This window comes from Sardina pilchardus, chromosome 22, assembly GCF_963854185.1.
Source record: "Sardina pilchardus chromosome 22, fSarPil1.1, whole genome shotgun sequence".
Lineage (NCBI taxonomy): Eukaryota > Metazoa > Chordata > Actinopteri > Clupeiformes > Clupeidae > Sardina > Sardina pilchardus.
The window spans coordinates 25,574,624-25,589,443 of record NC_085015.1 but is presented as its reverse complement, the minus strand read 5'-3'; the positions used below and the strand labels follow the sequence as shown (position 1 = coordinate 25,589,443).

The 14,820-nt window shown below is 42.5% G+C and overlaps 2 protein-coding genes across 2 annotated transcripts; one reads left to right on the top strand and one right to left on the bottom strand.

The window, feature by feature from the left end:
* Window positions 1-261: 261 nt before the first annotated feature.
* Window positions 262-6,125, bottom strand: hexd (hexosaminidase d). Its single transcript, XM_062526011.1, has 12 exons — window positions 5,869-6,125; window positions 5,599-5,714; window positions 5,355-5,442; window positions 5,114-5,278; window positions 4,481-4,664; window positions 4,282-4,353; window positions 3,960-4,158; window positions 3,301-3,383; window positions 2,839-2,917; window positions 2,034-2,129; window positions 1,784-1,873; window positions 262-784 (listed from the first exon to the last, which is right to left on the bottom strand). The coding sequence occupies exons 1-12, from the start codon at window positions 5,947-5,949 to the stop codon at window positions 586-588; spliced, it is 1,452 nt and encodes a 483-aa protein (XP_062381995.1). The 5' UTR covers window positions 5,950-6,125; the 3' UTR covers window positions 262-585.
* Window positions 6,126-7,804: 1,679 nt separating this feature from the next.
* LOC134070422 (uncharacterized) lies at window positions 7,805-9,995 on the top strand. Its single transcript, XM_062526780.1, has 5 exons — window positions 7,805-8,518; window positions 8,723-8,834; window positions 9,521-9,598; window positions 9,686-9,713; window positions 9,831-9,995. Exons 1-3 carry the CDS (start codon window positions 7,826-7,828, stop codon window positions 9,556-9,558), a joined length of 843 nt encoding a protein of 280 aa, XP_062382764.1. The 5' UTR covers window positions 7,805-7,825; the 3' UTR covers window positions 9,559-9,598; window positions 9,686-9,713; window positions 9,831-9,995.
* The last annotated feature ends 4,825 nt before the right edge of the window (window positions 9,996-14,820 follow it).

Sequence of the window (14,820 nt, the reverse complement as noted above, 5' to 3'; positions counted from 1 at the left end):
AGCTGGATTTTTTACCATGCTCATATGAAAACTTCATTATGTCATTATTGTGTTCTGTCCCAACATTATGATTGCAAATATTGCATAGCCATAATTGCATCCTGATCCAGTACAATTTTGAGAAGATTGCATATTGCATTTACTGCATAATTGTATCTTGTATAGCTCCAACACAATTTGGAGCTATAATATCAGAACGGTGTAGGATAACAATAAAGGCCCAAACCTCTGTATCATTTCCATGTTAGAATTTTATTATTGTAAAACAAAATTAGAAACACGAGGAGATATAAATATGAGCATCACAAACTTCCTGTGCCTGATGATCTATTTCTTTTCACACTTTCATTACATCTGATGCAATAAGAGGTATCTGATCTAGCATTTTACTCTAATAGTTTAAATTGAACAATCCATAAAAAAAAAAAAAAAAAGATCGCACCTACACCATGTAGGTGCACAGTATATTCCAGCCCTGTGAACTTTAGTGCAAAAAACAGATCGACTGAAGCGCCATCTTGTGGTCCCAACTGTCATCTCACTGTAGAGTTCAAATCATCATCGACTGCATCACAGTCCTGCTTTCTACCACCCACTGGGCGGCACTGGTGCATGCAGCCCCATGTCCTCCATGGCAAGCTGCAAGTCCTTCAGTAAGCTGTGGAGAGGAGCCACCACGCTGCTGATGTGCTGCTCCACCCACTCGTCTACGGTGGCCTGGGGGTACAGCTGCACCATCTCCTGCTTCACTTCCTCCACTTTGGGCTCCACAGCCTGGAGCAACCTTTTGGCAGGAGAAGTGAGAAAACGCTCAGCTGGTCAGTATGCAGAAGGCACATGCCAAAACTACTTAGCAAAACAACGGATCAATCAGTATCTGGCCCACCGAACAGATGTTAATCAGCAGTGCTGTTCCAGTGACATGCATCGTTTTTGTTTAATTGTTCATACTATATAGCAATATTTATTCTGATAAAGGTAAGGTTCTTTGTAAGGTAACTGCTAATACAATGCACACATTTATATTTAATGTATATTACTCAAAACCACCTTCTGTAAACCAACTGTATACTACTATCTCACTGCACTATATTTATTGTCCTGCCTGTACACCACCTGTGTGTACTTGTATATCACAGGCACTTCCTGCTTTTTCTGCAAACATTTCATTGTCTTTGTACTTGTACTCTGCGCAATGACAATAAAGTTGAATCTAATCTAATCTAATCTAATGCATGTGTCGTTAAAGTTAAAAGTTCAATGATATTTAGCAGACTCTTTGCAATGGCGGGGATCTAACTGGTGTTGATCAACTGTCAATGTAAATAGTCTGTAATTAAGATATGATGACAGTAGGGAACATTTTGCATATTATTTGAAAATAATTTCAAAATATTCATGACAGATTAGCTTGTTTAGCACCAGACATTATCTCAATTGAAATAAAAAATGAGTCTGGACAAAGTTCATTATCCTCCCATTTCCAACAGTCACCAACAGATGCCGAAAAAAAAAAAAAAAAAAAAAACCTTTGGACGCAATTGGATAGACCTAAAACCAATCAGAGATGAAGGAGAGGACATATGAAGAGCAACCGAAAAAAGGTCATCATGTTAAGGCCCCACAACGGTTGTGAGTGGTGCTCGGGTTGTAGTAATTGGAAATGGGAGTGAGTGGCCTCTTTGCCAGATGGACATGTAGAGCAAATTAAAAATGACCAAAGGTTCGTCTGGGGTTTCCCAGGCTAAAATTAGACAGTGTAAAACAAATCTGGGAATCTTACGTCATCACTTGAATCTGTATCTGCTGTGCAATAAGTGGATTTGCAATTTTCCTTTGTCTGTGATAGGGGGTAAACCAGCCTTTTACATACCTATGGAAAAACAAACATTACTCCAAGTGAAAGCATTATGGGAAAGAAACATGTACAATAAGATCGTACTACTCAATTCAATATAGCACATTTGTCATCCATACTCCACAATGTTTCATAATCTACATGTCTGGTCACTAGATGAACCAGTATCACTCACATGTTGCTTTCAAAGAGTTGGAGATCCTCTGACTGCAGAAGTGTTGTTAATTCCACCATTAATACAGCAAGCTTCTGTCCAGGAAAAGACTGAGTGCTTCCATGGGATAAGAGGAATAAAACAAAAACAATTACCAGCCATGCTCATCTTCTAATCAGACATCAGAATTTATCAGCGGGATTTTGATGCATTGTTCAAAAGGGTTGTTCTTATGTCTCAAACAGTCATGGGTGTGTTTTGGGCTGAACATCCTTTAAACCAATGAGAGTGACCGCTGTCATTCCCTTTAAATACTAGCAGCGCAACATCAAACATTGGTCATTTGAAAGAATCTGCTTGCGCAATTCTACAACTAAAACCTGTGTGTGACTAGCAGAATATACTTTAGCCTACATGCATCTGCACTCACATATTATTTGAACTCATCGGCAAAATGAAACTAACTTCATGTGGTCTCATAGGCAATGACAAAACAGTTCTACACTCACTTATTTACTTACACTATTGACTGACAAAGAGTTATAATCAAAAACATAGCTTGAAAAAAGCTAATTTGACCAATTACCAAGATTGTATACCTTACAAAATCTTCGAATGACTGAATAAAAATTCATCCTGAAAATGAGTCGTTGACAGGGACTCGTTGCTAAGGGCTGCTTAGATCTTATGACAGTGCATCTTCACCACTGTGCTTTATATGCGCAGTGGCGTAATGACTTTTAGCGGGAGTAATAGAGATAGCGATTTTTGTAGCGCTTGGCACCAGGTTGCGTTGAGTGTACGGTAAAGCCCAAAGGCCCCTTACCTGCTTATATATTCTACCTCTGTGGAGGAGGTTCCCAGGACCTCAGTCACTCTGGTCTGAGCTTCCTGTGAGAAGCTACCTGCAGCAGACACACAGCTTAGAATAGGAAACAAGGCCGTAAACACAAAACAAGCTACCTGCAGCAGACACACAGCTCAGGAAAGGAAACAACAAGCAAACAAAAAACCAAAACAAAAAACAACAGCAAACAAAAAAAAGAAAAACACAGTAACAAGTTGATACGGTTACTTACTAGTTTAAAAGGCAGGCATGAAAATGTATTACTTTTACTGTCTATTTGATTCTGCTGCCTTGTGGCTTCACAGCACTTTGTAACTTTGTAATATTATTATTATTTCCTCAGAGTCCATCAATAAAACCTTTAACATCAAACATAGAAAAAAATACAAATCCCTCTCTTCATCAGACAAGATCATAGGCAAAATGACGAGTGAAACTGACCGTGGATCAGTGTCTGCAAACAAGATGCCAGGGAAGGAATGGCAAGTGGCATCAGCTCACAGAGGACTGACAGGTGGTCATACCTGTAAAATATGCAGGATATCATTCATTCATTACACACTCACTGCCCTTCTTTAAAGCAAGGTGTTATCAAGCCTTGAGTTATAATAAAATGATGCACATGTAATGATACCTAAATGTAGCCTGGCTAGCGCCTACCACTTCTCAAATGAGACGTGGTCTGGCAACCAAACGTTCATTTTCTCGTATTTAAAAAAAATGCCCAGATCCGTTCATTGGGCGACACGGATGTCTATCAAATGCGTCTGTGCATACTGTAGCTCACCATCGTCTTGCTGTCTCCCCTGTTCTGTGATTGGTCCCCTATCTCAGGCAAAAATTAGGGCGGTAGTTTCCAGACTGCCTTAGCAGCGTGAATGAAATTGCGCGAAAGGCAGTATGGGAACACCCAGGCTAACCTAAATGTATAATTGTGGCTACTTTGCAAATAAACACCTGTGCTGACACTAAAAACAACTAACAGGGAGCAAACTAGTGTGGAGTCATCTTTAGTACAGTATAATGCAACATTTATTATTATTATTATTATTATTATTGGCAGCTACCTCAAACGGCCCTGCTGAAATGGCATACTGTACCTTTGCCAGCCCGTGAGGGCGATGCCCTGTAGCTGGACACCAGCAGACAGGGCTGACGCCACTCCTAGCCACTGCAGGTGGTTGTCTACGTGCCTCTGTGTGGAGGGGACACAGGTGTGAACACTGGTCGAGCCTTTAAAAGAGCTGGCCATCCACTGCTGCTGTAGTCCGGCTGAACTGTACTTTTCCATTAAAAGCACTGGAGAAAGAGATTGAGAGGTTTCGGTGAAACATGTAGCATTAGTATTAGTAGTATATAGTAGAGAGGAAGAAGTATTTGCTCACTTCAGATGAAATGCATTGTCTCACGAAAGTTATTTACCTGTATTTTCTACATCCAAAACAGGGCTGTAGTCCCATATCATAGGCTGGAGAAGTCCCACAAGACCACTGTCTGAAGGCAAAAAATATCAGTCTATTTTAAGACTTTCAGACATTGTTCCGCAACTCTTTGAGTTCACTATATGACAACTTCATACACCCAACAAAGACAGCAACAAAGGCAGCATCTCTTTAGTTACCCTTCAGTGTCTCCAGACTCATTCCCCGCAGCATGTCGTCCCACATGATCAGACGGAGCTTTGGGTGCCGCTTCTGCACCGCCTTCGCTATTTTAGTCACATGACTGAGGAAGAGCTGGTGCACACTGTGGTTCGGCGCACCCAGCCACTGTCTGGACTCCTCTCCCTGACCAAGCAGATACACCTGGAGGGGGTTACATTTGGTTGACCTTTTCTGTGGTGGTTATCATAGCCTATGTAGACAGATGGGTTTTGGGCTCATCCCTGAAATATTAGACATTAGCTTGTATAGGTTGTTTAATGCTTAAAATATTTAAGATCAACAGAATAAGAGAATAAGAGTTGAAGGTGCACCACAGTGTTTAATCACTTTGTCCCAGCAACACCTATGTGTAACAACAGAGAGACTGCAACTGCAATTATATTATTAACTCTACTCCTCTAATCTAGAGAATACTACAACATACCTAAACAGTAAATACCCTTAATATAAGTATGGCACAAGATGTTCTCCATCTTTTCACTGCTCACTCTGATGAATTGGCTTGCTAATTCTTTATCCTCCAAAGATAATTACAGCCAAACGGAAGTTCAGTAATGATTCCATAGATCCATGATGCCCACAGCCTCTACCTCATCCGCCCCAAGGTGAAGGGCACTGCTCTCAGGGTGAAGCTCCATAACCTGGCGTAGCATCTCCAGCACCAGCTGCACCCCGCGCTCTTTATGGGGATTTAGGGTGCCAAGGCAGTGCCCCACCTCACGCAGCTCCCGGAACACACCATGCTTCAAGACAAACTGAGGAGAGAGACTTTTCAGTGATCACCATATCAAACACCCTGTAGTAGAAGACTGCTGAAGACTGATCACCCACCTCCAGATGTCCAAAGGTCTGTACCAGGGGAATGACCTCCAAGTTCCTGGATTTGGCCGTACTTTGCAAAGTGGAAATCTCTTCCCGGCTACATTAAAGACAGTGAATATTCATGATATGTTTCTGGCTAGATCTTACAACATGCAAGAGGTCAAGTAAATAAGTAGATCACTTAGCAGTTGTATGTATGCCGACATATGAATAGGCTACTCTTGTTGATGTTAGACTTCCACTTTATAATCACCTGTATGGAGGGTGTGCTGAAGCTTGGAGGATCTTCAGCTCCTCTCCATAGGGAAACATGTCCTCATATTCAATTAGTAACCCGTTCGCACCGAGATCAGCAAATAAGTGAATAAGCTGTTGACATTGATGCATTTTCAAATTGGTGTAATGTCATATCATGCAATTTCATTGCAATTCCGCAATTTAAGGTAATATTGACAAACAAACAGTGGCCTATAATGGGTAGTAGCGGAGCCTAGCCTACATTAAAAGTTATTTCTTTCCATACCTTGAGCAAATACTCAAATTTGGGAGGTGCCCCTTTCAGGTCCAAATGAACAAATTTCTTCTCAATCGTGGAAGAGGACATGACGCCCGCGACGTATTGTTGCCCGAGAATACAGTATACTTTCCTTCACAAGGATCCAACTGATCTGGCAAGCATCAGCATGCATTCATCCTCACCTCACATAGAATTTAGGCAGTCAGACGTCGCCTGACACTCCACTGCAACAGCACCCACCCCTCTTCTTCTGTAGTAGGCTAGCCTGCATTCTCTGGAAGTGCTCCCGGGGTAACTTTGTCTAGTTTGATTAAAAATAAAAGTCCGCGGTGTCTTTCAAAACTGAAGCGATAGGCTATACAATTATGCTATGACTAAATGTATTCGAATATTTTAGCTTAGTAGGGTAAAAGTCGGTTCATGAGATAGGCTAGCCTACTCTTCCTCATGGCAGCAGCCAACCTGCCATCGCTTGTAAACGTTTGTCCTTCTCTGATACTTTCTCATCTCTTCTCACTCTTATTCCCTAGCCTACTTTTGTATATTTACATCATGTTCTCACCCCCTTGTCTGAAATGGAATTAGCCTACCACTAATATTGTGTTAGGCTATTTCTTTTGTTACGGTTTTGTTGTTATTGTAATCGGCATTACTGAAAATAAGGAATGATCTTCGGAGAATATTGAATAGCTGAATTAATTAATAAATAGCCTAAATGAATGAATGAGTGAATGAAAACAAGACTATCGTTGTGTATGGTACTCCCGTGTCCTTAATGTGTCCTAAAATAATCTGAATTGTATTGCATGGCATTTTGCTTTGGTTTAATGTTTAAAATAATAGGCTACTTTCAGCCTACTTTATACAACAATCATGTCCTGGGTGAAGTCAAACAGACAGATCTTAGAACGGAACGTTCTAGAATCGTTAAAACAGACGTTGTGAGTTCCACTCACAGGAGATTGTTGTCATGCCTCTATGGTTGTCATGACATTTAAAAGGCGTGCTTTATGACATCACTCTCCCAGCTCTGTGACGTAATGTAATGTAGCCTTAAATAATATGGTAGGCCTAACATTTTATTTATATTTAGCAAAGTGTAGCCTCCGGTATTAACTCCTCTATACGGTATCAGTTCATGCATTTTAAGTCTTTTTATGAATGATGACATCGAGAAGTTTCATCTCGAGAAATCGACAAATTGGGGTACCGGTATGTACATTGGATATCGTTACTAAAAAAATCCATCTTTTCCACCTGTTTGTAAATGTGTTATCGCCCATTGTAGAAGCGACTGTGACCAAATGTAGGCTAATGACTACAAATTGAATATGCATGCAGTTAAGAATCGGAATTTGTAATATGGACATTGTCTTTCCAGGAGATTGTGCGTCAATGTTTTGACGATATTCCAGATGTGGACATCTGTAGAATCGATGTCCTTTCTTTCACCCAGCAGTTTCCTGCAGGGTGAGTCAGCTGTAGATGTTCACTAATGAGTTTATGTAATCACTCACATACCATCATTAGCATGTGTCTGTAACGTGAGGGCTAAGAGTATGCTTTGTGTTTCAGGGAGTTGGACATGATAAGGGCAGCTTTCATTGTTGATGTAAGTCTAATGTTGACTTGTGTAGGCTATGACTTTTTCTTAATCTGTGTGTTTGAGGGAAAAATATTCTAAAGCTTGTTAAAGATTGTTTCATTAAGCTTTGTGGAATTTGGTTTCAGTAGATGTGTAAAAGTCTGCATCGCAATTCATAAATAGATAACAATAAGCATAACACATAATTTAGACACAGAACATACTGAATAAAACATAGCTACATATACCACGACAGTACGGCATGTGTGATGGATGAGAAGAGAGGTTAGCATATTATAGAGATGGCATGGTCCGTAATAACTGTCAATGCTTTTTATGATCTGGCTCTAGTTCACTGATGAGGAGCTGGACTTGGCCATGGAGCGGGTCATCAGGTGTGTTGCGTTCCTCACCCTGGACTTCCTCATGCCTGCTCTGAGGGTGTGCTTTCGGATGGAACCCCGCTCCAAGCCAGTTTCTGCTGCTCCATGGCGCCACCCAGTGCTGCCGGTGCAGCCCGCTCCTGGCAGTGAGAGGGCCCCTGATGGATCCCTGGCAAGAGGCGACTGGTGGCTGCAGAACACAGAGACCCTCCTACTAGCCAGCACACCAAAGCCTCACGTCCTAGTTGCCAAGAGACTGCGGAAAGACCAGCAAGCACGCAACAAAGTGGACAAATTTGTGACGGCTAGGGCGCTGGCTATAGCATCATTGCTCTTGGAGTTGGCTCCTGGGTATAACACCTGGGACAGGAGCCTGTACGCCAGTTCTCAGGACTTTTGCAAGTCCCTGAGAACAAACAGTCATCAGCCTCCAAGAAGGGAAGCATACCTGGACCTGATTGAGGGCACAGCAGGCCTGCTGATTGACATGAGGCAATTTCAGAGGAAGTCCAGCATAGACGGGATGGATTATGAATTTGCTGACTTCAGGACGCTGATCATGGAGCATTTCATTCTAGAGTCCTCCAGATGCTTATTGGAGAGACTCATGAATGCTCCGAGCCACCAACAACTGCAGTTCAGCTCCAGAGTGTGGCCAGAAATGGAAGAGGTGCCAATCCTTACACAGGTACACAACAGATTACCATATGTTATCATGAAAATCTTCTCGATAATATTTAGAACATGGGCTACACAACAGATGACAACATGATAAGAAACTCACTATTATTGTTGAGAAACAAGAGCGCTCTATGAAAATCCGTAAATTTGGTTGAGATATATTAAACATTACAACCCAGCAGTGTAAACTAAATCTTAACCGTTACCACAGGGGTTTGGGCCAGACAGAGAGTTGGTGATGAAGCTACTCAGTAAGGCCACCTCTGAGAATGTGGCCACGTTTCTTGGTGAGGCGGTGGAGAGGATAAACAGACAGAGAGGTGGTATGTGACTTTTTGCTTTCTTCACAATTATACTGTAGATCTCATGGTCATTTTTGTCTGCAAATCACATGTAAAAAAAGAGATTAATTGTTGCAAGGCTAGACAAAGGTCACTAGTGGCATTAGTGATTTGGCAGCATGCATCGCTGTCTAGATTTGATGTTTAGAATATCAACTGGTTATGTTCATCTCTCCAAGACTCAGTAGCTGCACTGAAATGTAAGCAGTCAGACACAGTCAGCATCAGAACAATCAGCAGCAGCAGCATCTCTAGCAGAAGCAGCAGCAGCAGCACAGGCAGCATCAGCATCAGCAGTGTCACCAGTAGTATCAGCAGGTCTCCCAGCAGCTCCACCTGCTGTCCTAACACTCCTCTCTCTGAGAGATCAAGGGAGTCCTCCTGCCTTGCCATCATGTCTGAGGAGGCTGTTGCAGCCATTGCTCTGAGTTCTAATGAGGTAAACCCAGGGTCTTTCACTAGCCATCTGGATTCTAAGTAAGATTATTTTGATAGGCGAAGTAAAGATGGGTAGTCGTGCTTATCTTTCTCTGTAAGAGACTGAGACACCAAAAACTGCTTTGCACCAGTTGACCCACTCATGTCAGAAATGGTCTTGCCATTTGTCGCGGTACTAGTATACAGTAGTAATGAAAATGTGTTCCTTTTCCTGTTGGTAATTTGATCAGGCCTCATCACATGTGAAGTCCTCAGCTGGGGAGGCTAAGCGGCGGAAAAGGGGTTTCACACTCCGCTGGAAATCTAAAGTAAGCAAACATTTAACATCATGCATCATTCACATGTCTATTGCTGTAACACCATGGTAACTACCATCTTCTCTCTTCACCGTCCAGAGATCTGTTGCTCCTGCTCCAGCACCAGGTAGGTCTCACCTTAATCATTTTCTCTGTGGTCAATCCGTATTATTCAGTCCGTGCTTGTTGAGATTTTTTTTCATGAGAGATCGGCCTGTCTGATGTGGTGTGCACTGTATTGCAGTGGAGGAGAGACCTGTTACCAAAGAGAGGACCAGGAGGCCATCACTGCGGTCTCGCTTCGTCTCTGCCTTCTCTGGGCTCTTCTCTTGCTGTAAAGGTCAGGAGTGAAATCTGTCCATGTTTCGCTTGGGGCAGAAAATCTTCAAGGCCCTAGAAGTCAACTGCAAGGGGCACAACGCTGTGTCTAGTACTGTAAGCTTCTGGTCTACACACACCTGCACAGGGCCCGAAATAAAATCTCTTCCATCAGACACATGAACAGCGTTGTGAGTGTTTGTGTGGATTTGCCTCATAGGCGTGCAGCAAGAATGAAATTATCTTTCTTTTCCATGTGATTAATCAGAGTTCCTTCAATATAAATGAGTGGTTGGAATGTCAGTGTAACTGATGGGCTGGGCCTTACCAGGAAACACCACACTTTATTAAATGCATCCGTCATTATGTGGGTGTGTGCTTTAAATAAAATGAAACTTAAATTGGTGCATTACTGAAAAGGTTCCATGTCAACAAAACCCTTTGGGTGCTCTTCTACAAGGCCATCACTGAAAGCATCATCTCATCACCGTTTGGTATGGAAACTGACAGTCGCTCCAAGAGGAAATTAGAGAGAGAGAGTTGTCACCAAAGCCTCCAACATCACTGGTTGTGACCTTCCATCAGTCCATTCTCTGTATGCTGAACATTGCTTGAACTGAGCAACCAAGATCATCAGGGACATCTCACATCCGAGCCATGAGCTCTTCCAACTTCTGCCCTCTGGAAGACAACGTTTTTCAAGGTGAATTGCTTATTTCATGCTGGATTGAGTTAGATTTTTGTTTTTACAACTTTGTCTACACAATGTTTACTGTTGTGACTTTCCCAGTGATCTAGGACATGACAGTCTGAGTTGCATACCATGATGTGGTGTTCTATGCCTACACTCCATCTTTATTCTTCTTCATCTCATCTACGTATACCAACTACCTAGGTTGGGTGAACCCTGCCTGAACTTCCAGGAAATTTGAATTTCGCCCGGCAGGTCAGGCTGGAAACCAGCAGGGGTTCGTTTCATGCAACGTTTATACGTCCTCCCTCGCTCCTCGATCCTCACTGATCTACATAAAGAATGATGGGGGGGAAACAATGGGATAGTCTATCCAGTGTTAGTTATAGATCAGTGGGCACGCCCCTCGAGGATCGAGCATCGAGGATCGAGGAGGCATAATGAGAGGCACCCTAGGTCTACTTTCACTGTTTCATTGCCAGAATCTTTGGCTCCAATCAGAAACAGCCATACTCTAGTCCTGGTACGCTATTGGCCGGTGACGTGACGATAACGAAACTTAAGCAGCAACGAAACGAAAGCAGCAGCCGCTGTCGCTTCTGTTTTGGAAGATGTTAATGGCAAATTTTCTTTGAAAACAGAACAAAAACTCTGGAACAGTTCATACAGCAGAAGGACGTCTTTGCGATTCTACCGACCGGCTTTGGTAGGCTAAAAGTTTAATTTACCAACTAGCCCCGCTCGTACGGAGTCATTTGAACGATGCAAACTGATCACGCCTCTTTTGCAGTAGAATCAAAGCGCATCTACCCCAGACTAAAGTTCAATCTTAAAAGATTGAACTTAGTATGGTGAAAACCAGACTACCAACTACCTGTATCCTTACAGTGCACTCTAGCGCCCTCTGTGTTCACTAACTGGTACTAACAGGACACGACACATGAATAAATGTCTCAAAGGGATAGGTGGGCCTATGTTCAATTTTCTCAATTTTAGAAGCAGTACATTTCAATTTCAATTAGGTTTACACAACTGATAAAAACATCAATTAATTGTAATGTCTGCACTCCAGAAGTGCTTTCAATATCAGGACATATCTATCTTATCTTATCTATCTATCTTATAATAAAAAATAAAAATAAAAAAAAGGACATATCTAATCACTTTACTGTTGTTCTTCAGTGCTCATTGTGCCTATCTTTTCCAGTGGGAAGACTCACTGATTCTCATGCTCTCTTCTCCAGAGAGTACTATTCCCACAGGGTCTTCACTACAAGATCCTCCTCATTAAGCTGAACTTTCACACACCTCCCCCAGCAGTTTGTGAATTTGGCTGCGGTTATTTACTTGCTGTTTCAGTCGCTGAATCTCTCTACTCATCTTCATCTGAACCTGCCTCAGTTATTAGTTCTATGTGAGGTCCAGCTGGTCAATATCTCTCTCTTGCTCTTGTAAATCTATCCCCACCTCCCTCTCTTATATGCAGGTGTATATGCAGAGGTTTTTCAAACGGAGGTCCGACCCTTCTGGTGATTCAGATATGATGCTAACCTGCGGACCTTATTCCGAACTTATAGTGACCTATGTGTGAAAGGCATATGCGCACATTACAGAGTCTCTGTGTGTTTGAGTGAGGGGTGGCGCAGAATATGCGGCCGCTGTCACAGGGCTAGTAGGCCTACTTTTTGTTTTTGTTTAATCACAGACAAAATGGAGGGAGAATACAGCACGCTCGTTTCGGATGTTGTTACAGCAATGCAGAATGTATTCCGTTACACCCACAACATCCGCAGCATGGAGCGTGACCTACAGGCAATTCGAGCAGATTACATCAATAAATGTAAATGGAACCAATCCGTTACAGGAGAAAGAGAGCTGCAGTGCTTCTACAGTTTACCCGTAACAGGAAGTGAAAATGTGAAGAATCGAGAGACCAAGCGTGAATTTTATCCGCATGTTCTTCGCTTTATTCAGACAAAGCTCATTTACATACTGTAATGTCCAGAAGAAATACTAGGAGGGAAATAGGAGTGTAAGAACCGGCTGAGTTCGGAGTTCCAAATGTCCGGTTATGTTATTCAGATATAGCCCAACCATTTTAACATCCATGGAACTACCGGTCTTACACGAATGTCTGAAAGCGGCTTTTTTGACCAATGGGCATTAACGCTCTCATTTTCTCTATAAGCTCATCCTTTTCATTGTGTTCCTGCAAAAGTCTTGAAATCTCTTGGTTTTTCTCATGTATTTGCATTTGAAAGTTTTCCTCCATATTTACCTTCACTCCGTTGATGTTTCTCTGCAGCTCCGGCAGAATGACCTTCATGAGGTTTTTCTCTGCCTCCACCTTGGCTTCTCTCTGATATCTCTCCCTGGCCGCCTCCATCTCCTCTCTGTGTCTCTCTTAAATTTCTCTTCTCTCTTTCTCTCTCTTTTCTTTCACTCTGCTCAGCTTCATCATCATGAGCTCCCTCTGAGCAATTTCCCTCTGAAGCTCTCTCTCCATCTCTCTCTTCTTCACTGCATCCTTCTCCTCTTTCATCTGTGTCTCCAACTTTGTTGCTTTCTCATTTAGCATTTTTATCTCTCCCTCATGTTCCTGGATCTCTCCCTCAATCTTCTGTAGAGATTCCGTAATGTTTTTCTCAAGCCTCTCTCTTCTGTCTCTCTCCTCTCTTTCTATCTGTTCTGCTCGCTTTCGTTCTTGCTGAATTCTTTTTTCTATCTCCCTGAGCTGTCTCTCTGCCTCTTGGTAGGTCTCACTGCTATAGAACCTCTCGGTTTCTCCAGCAGCTAATTTTTCGATCCTCTCCACTAGCTCGGTCACCTGGGCAACTTGATTCTGATTCTTAATGTTGAGAAAATGACACCTGTTACTACATTTCTTAACCAGCTCCTGGAGGTCCTGACTCTTTCTCTTGAGAAAATCCTCTGTCCGTACCTGTTTTTGCTCTTCAGCAGAAGTGAAAATAATGAAAGAATGTCCCCAGCATCCTTCCCCAAACACATCCTCCATTTTTTATCAAAAATGGTCTTTATCTCCCCTTCAGATGAGTCCACTGGAATGACCAGAAGGAACGCTTGAGGTCCTGGGTAGGTAAGACGAATACACCGTCCCACGTCCAGTCTCATCTCCCCCTGTGGTTGCTCAGGGTTGAACCAGTCAGGAGTCTCCACCACCATCACCTTCCTCCCTGCCACTTCTCCATGGTGACTCTGGGAGGAGGCACTTGGAGACCTCCTCAGATCTTCACTGACCAGGATGGTGTTTACAACGGCCTTCTTCTCAGTGGAATGCATGCCCAACAGCACCAGCCTGAGCTCAGACAAGGTAGAATATGGTACTACTCTAGGTCTTTCAGCTCCCACTGAAACAGAGCAGTAGGCTTGTGAAGTAATCTCAGAAATAAAATAAAATTCAATATGAATAGAAAATAAATAAATCAAAATTAGATACTGATTGTGTTTTTTTATGTGCAGACTTACAATCTGGAGGTCTATGCCTACTGTGCACTCTTCTGACTTCACTTGCAGGATCTGGAGCTAGAGAACCAAATAAAAGCAAGATCACTGAATTAAAGCGTAAATTGACTCCAGGGTCTTCTGCATTAAAACACATCAAATAAGCCATGGAGTGGCATGATCCAGGGAGTTGTGGGCAGTGTGTTGTATGTATGTGGCTTAATGAGACGCTGGTAATGGACAGTGTGTGTGTGTGTGTGTGTGTGTGTGTGTGTGTGATGGGGGGAATGGGGGGGGGTTGGCCAGTGTGCTGTGTGTGTGGGACAGTGGCCTACTGATGATCCAGAGGGTGACGTGATGTGAGATCTCAACTTTCCTTCGTAAGTTCAGTTGTTAGTTGGTTAAAAATGGTATGGGAAGTGTTTATTTTGAATCAACAGTACTTAGTGACCTCAATAAACAGAGATTGAAGATACTGTACATTTTCCTTTGATGTTTCATTGTTATCTGTACAGTGCAATAATAATTTTACTATAGCAAAGAGATTTGGTTTAAGTTTGGGGGGGGGGTGGAGTCCTACTCACGAGTTGGAGGTTGACTCTGTTTCATTTTGATGTCATTCAGCTCTCTTTCCATGTCTTTAAGTTGCATTTTGAGTTCTTGTAATTCTTTGGTTTTGTCTTGTAACCCATTTTCCAGAGACTCAAGTTGCCCTTGTCTGCTTTCTACTTCTCTAGTTTTATCCTGCAGTAGTCTCTCTCTT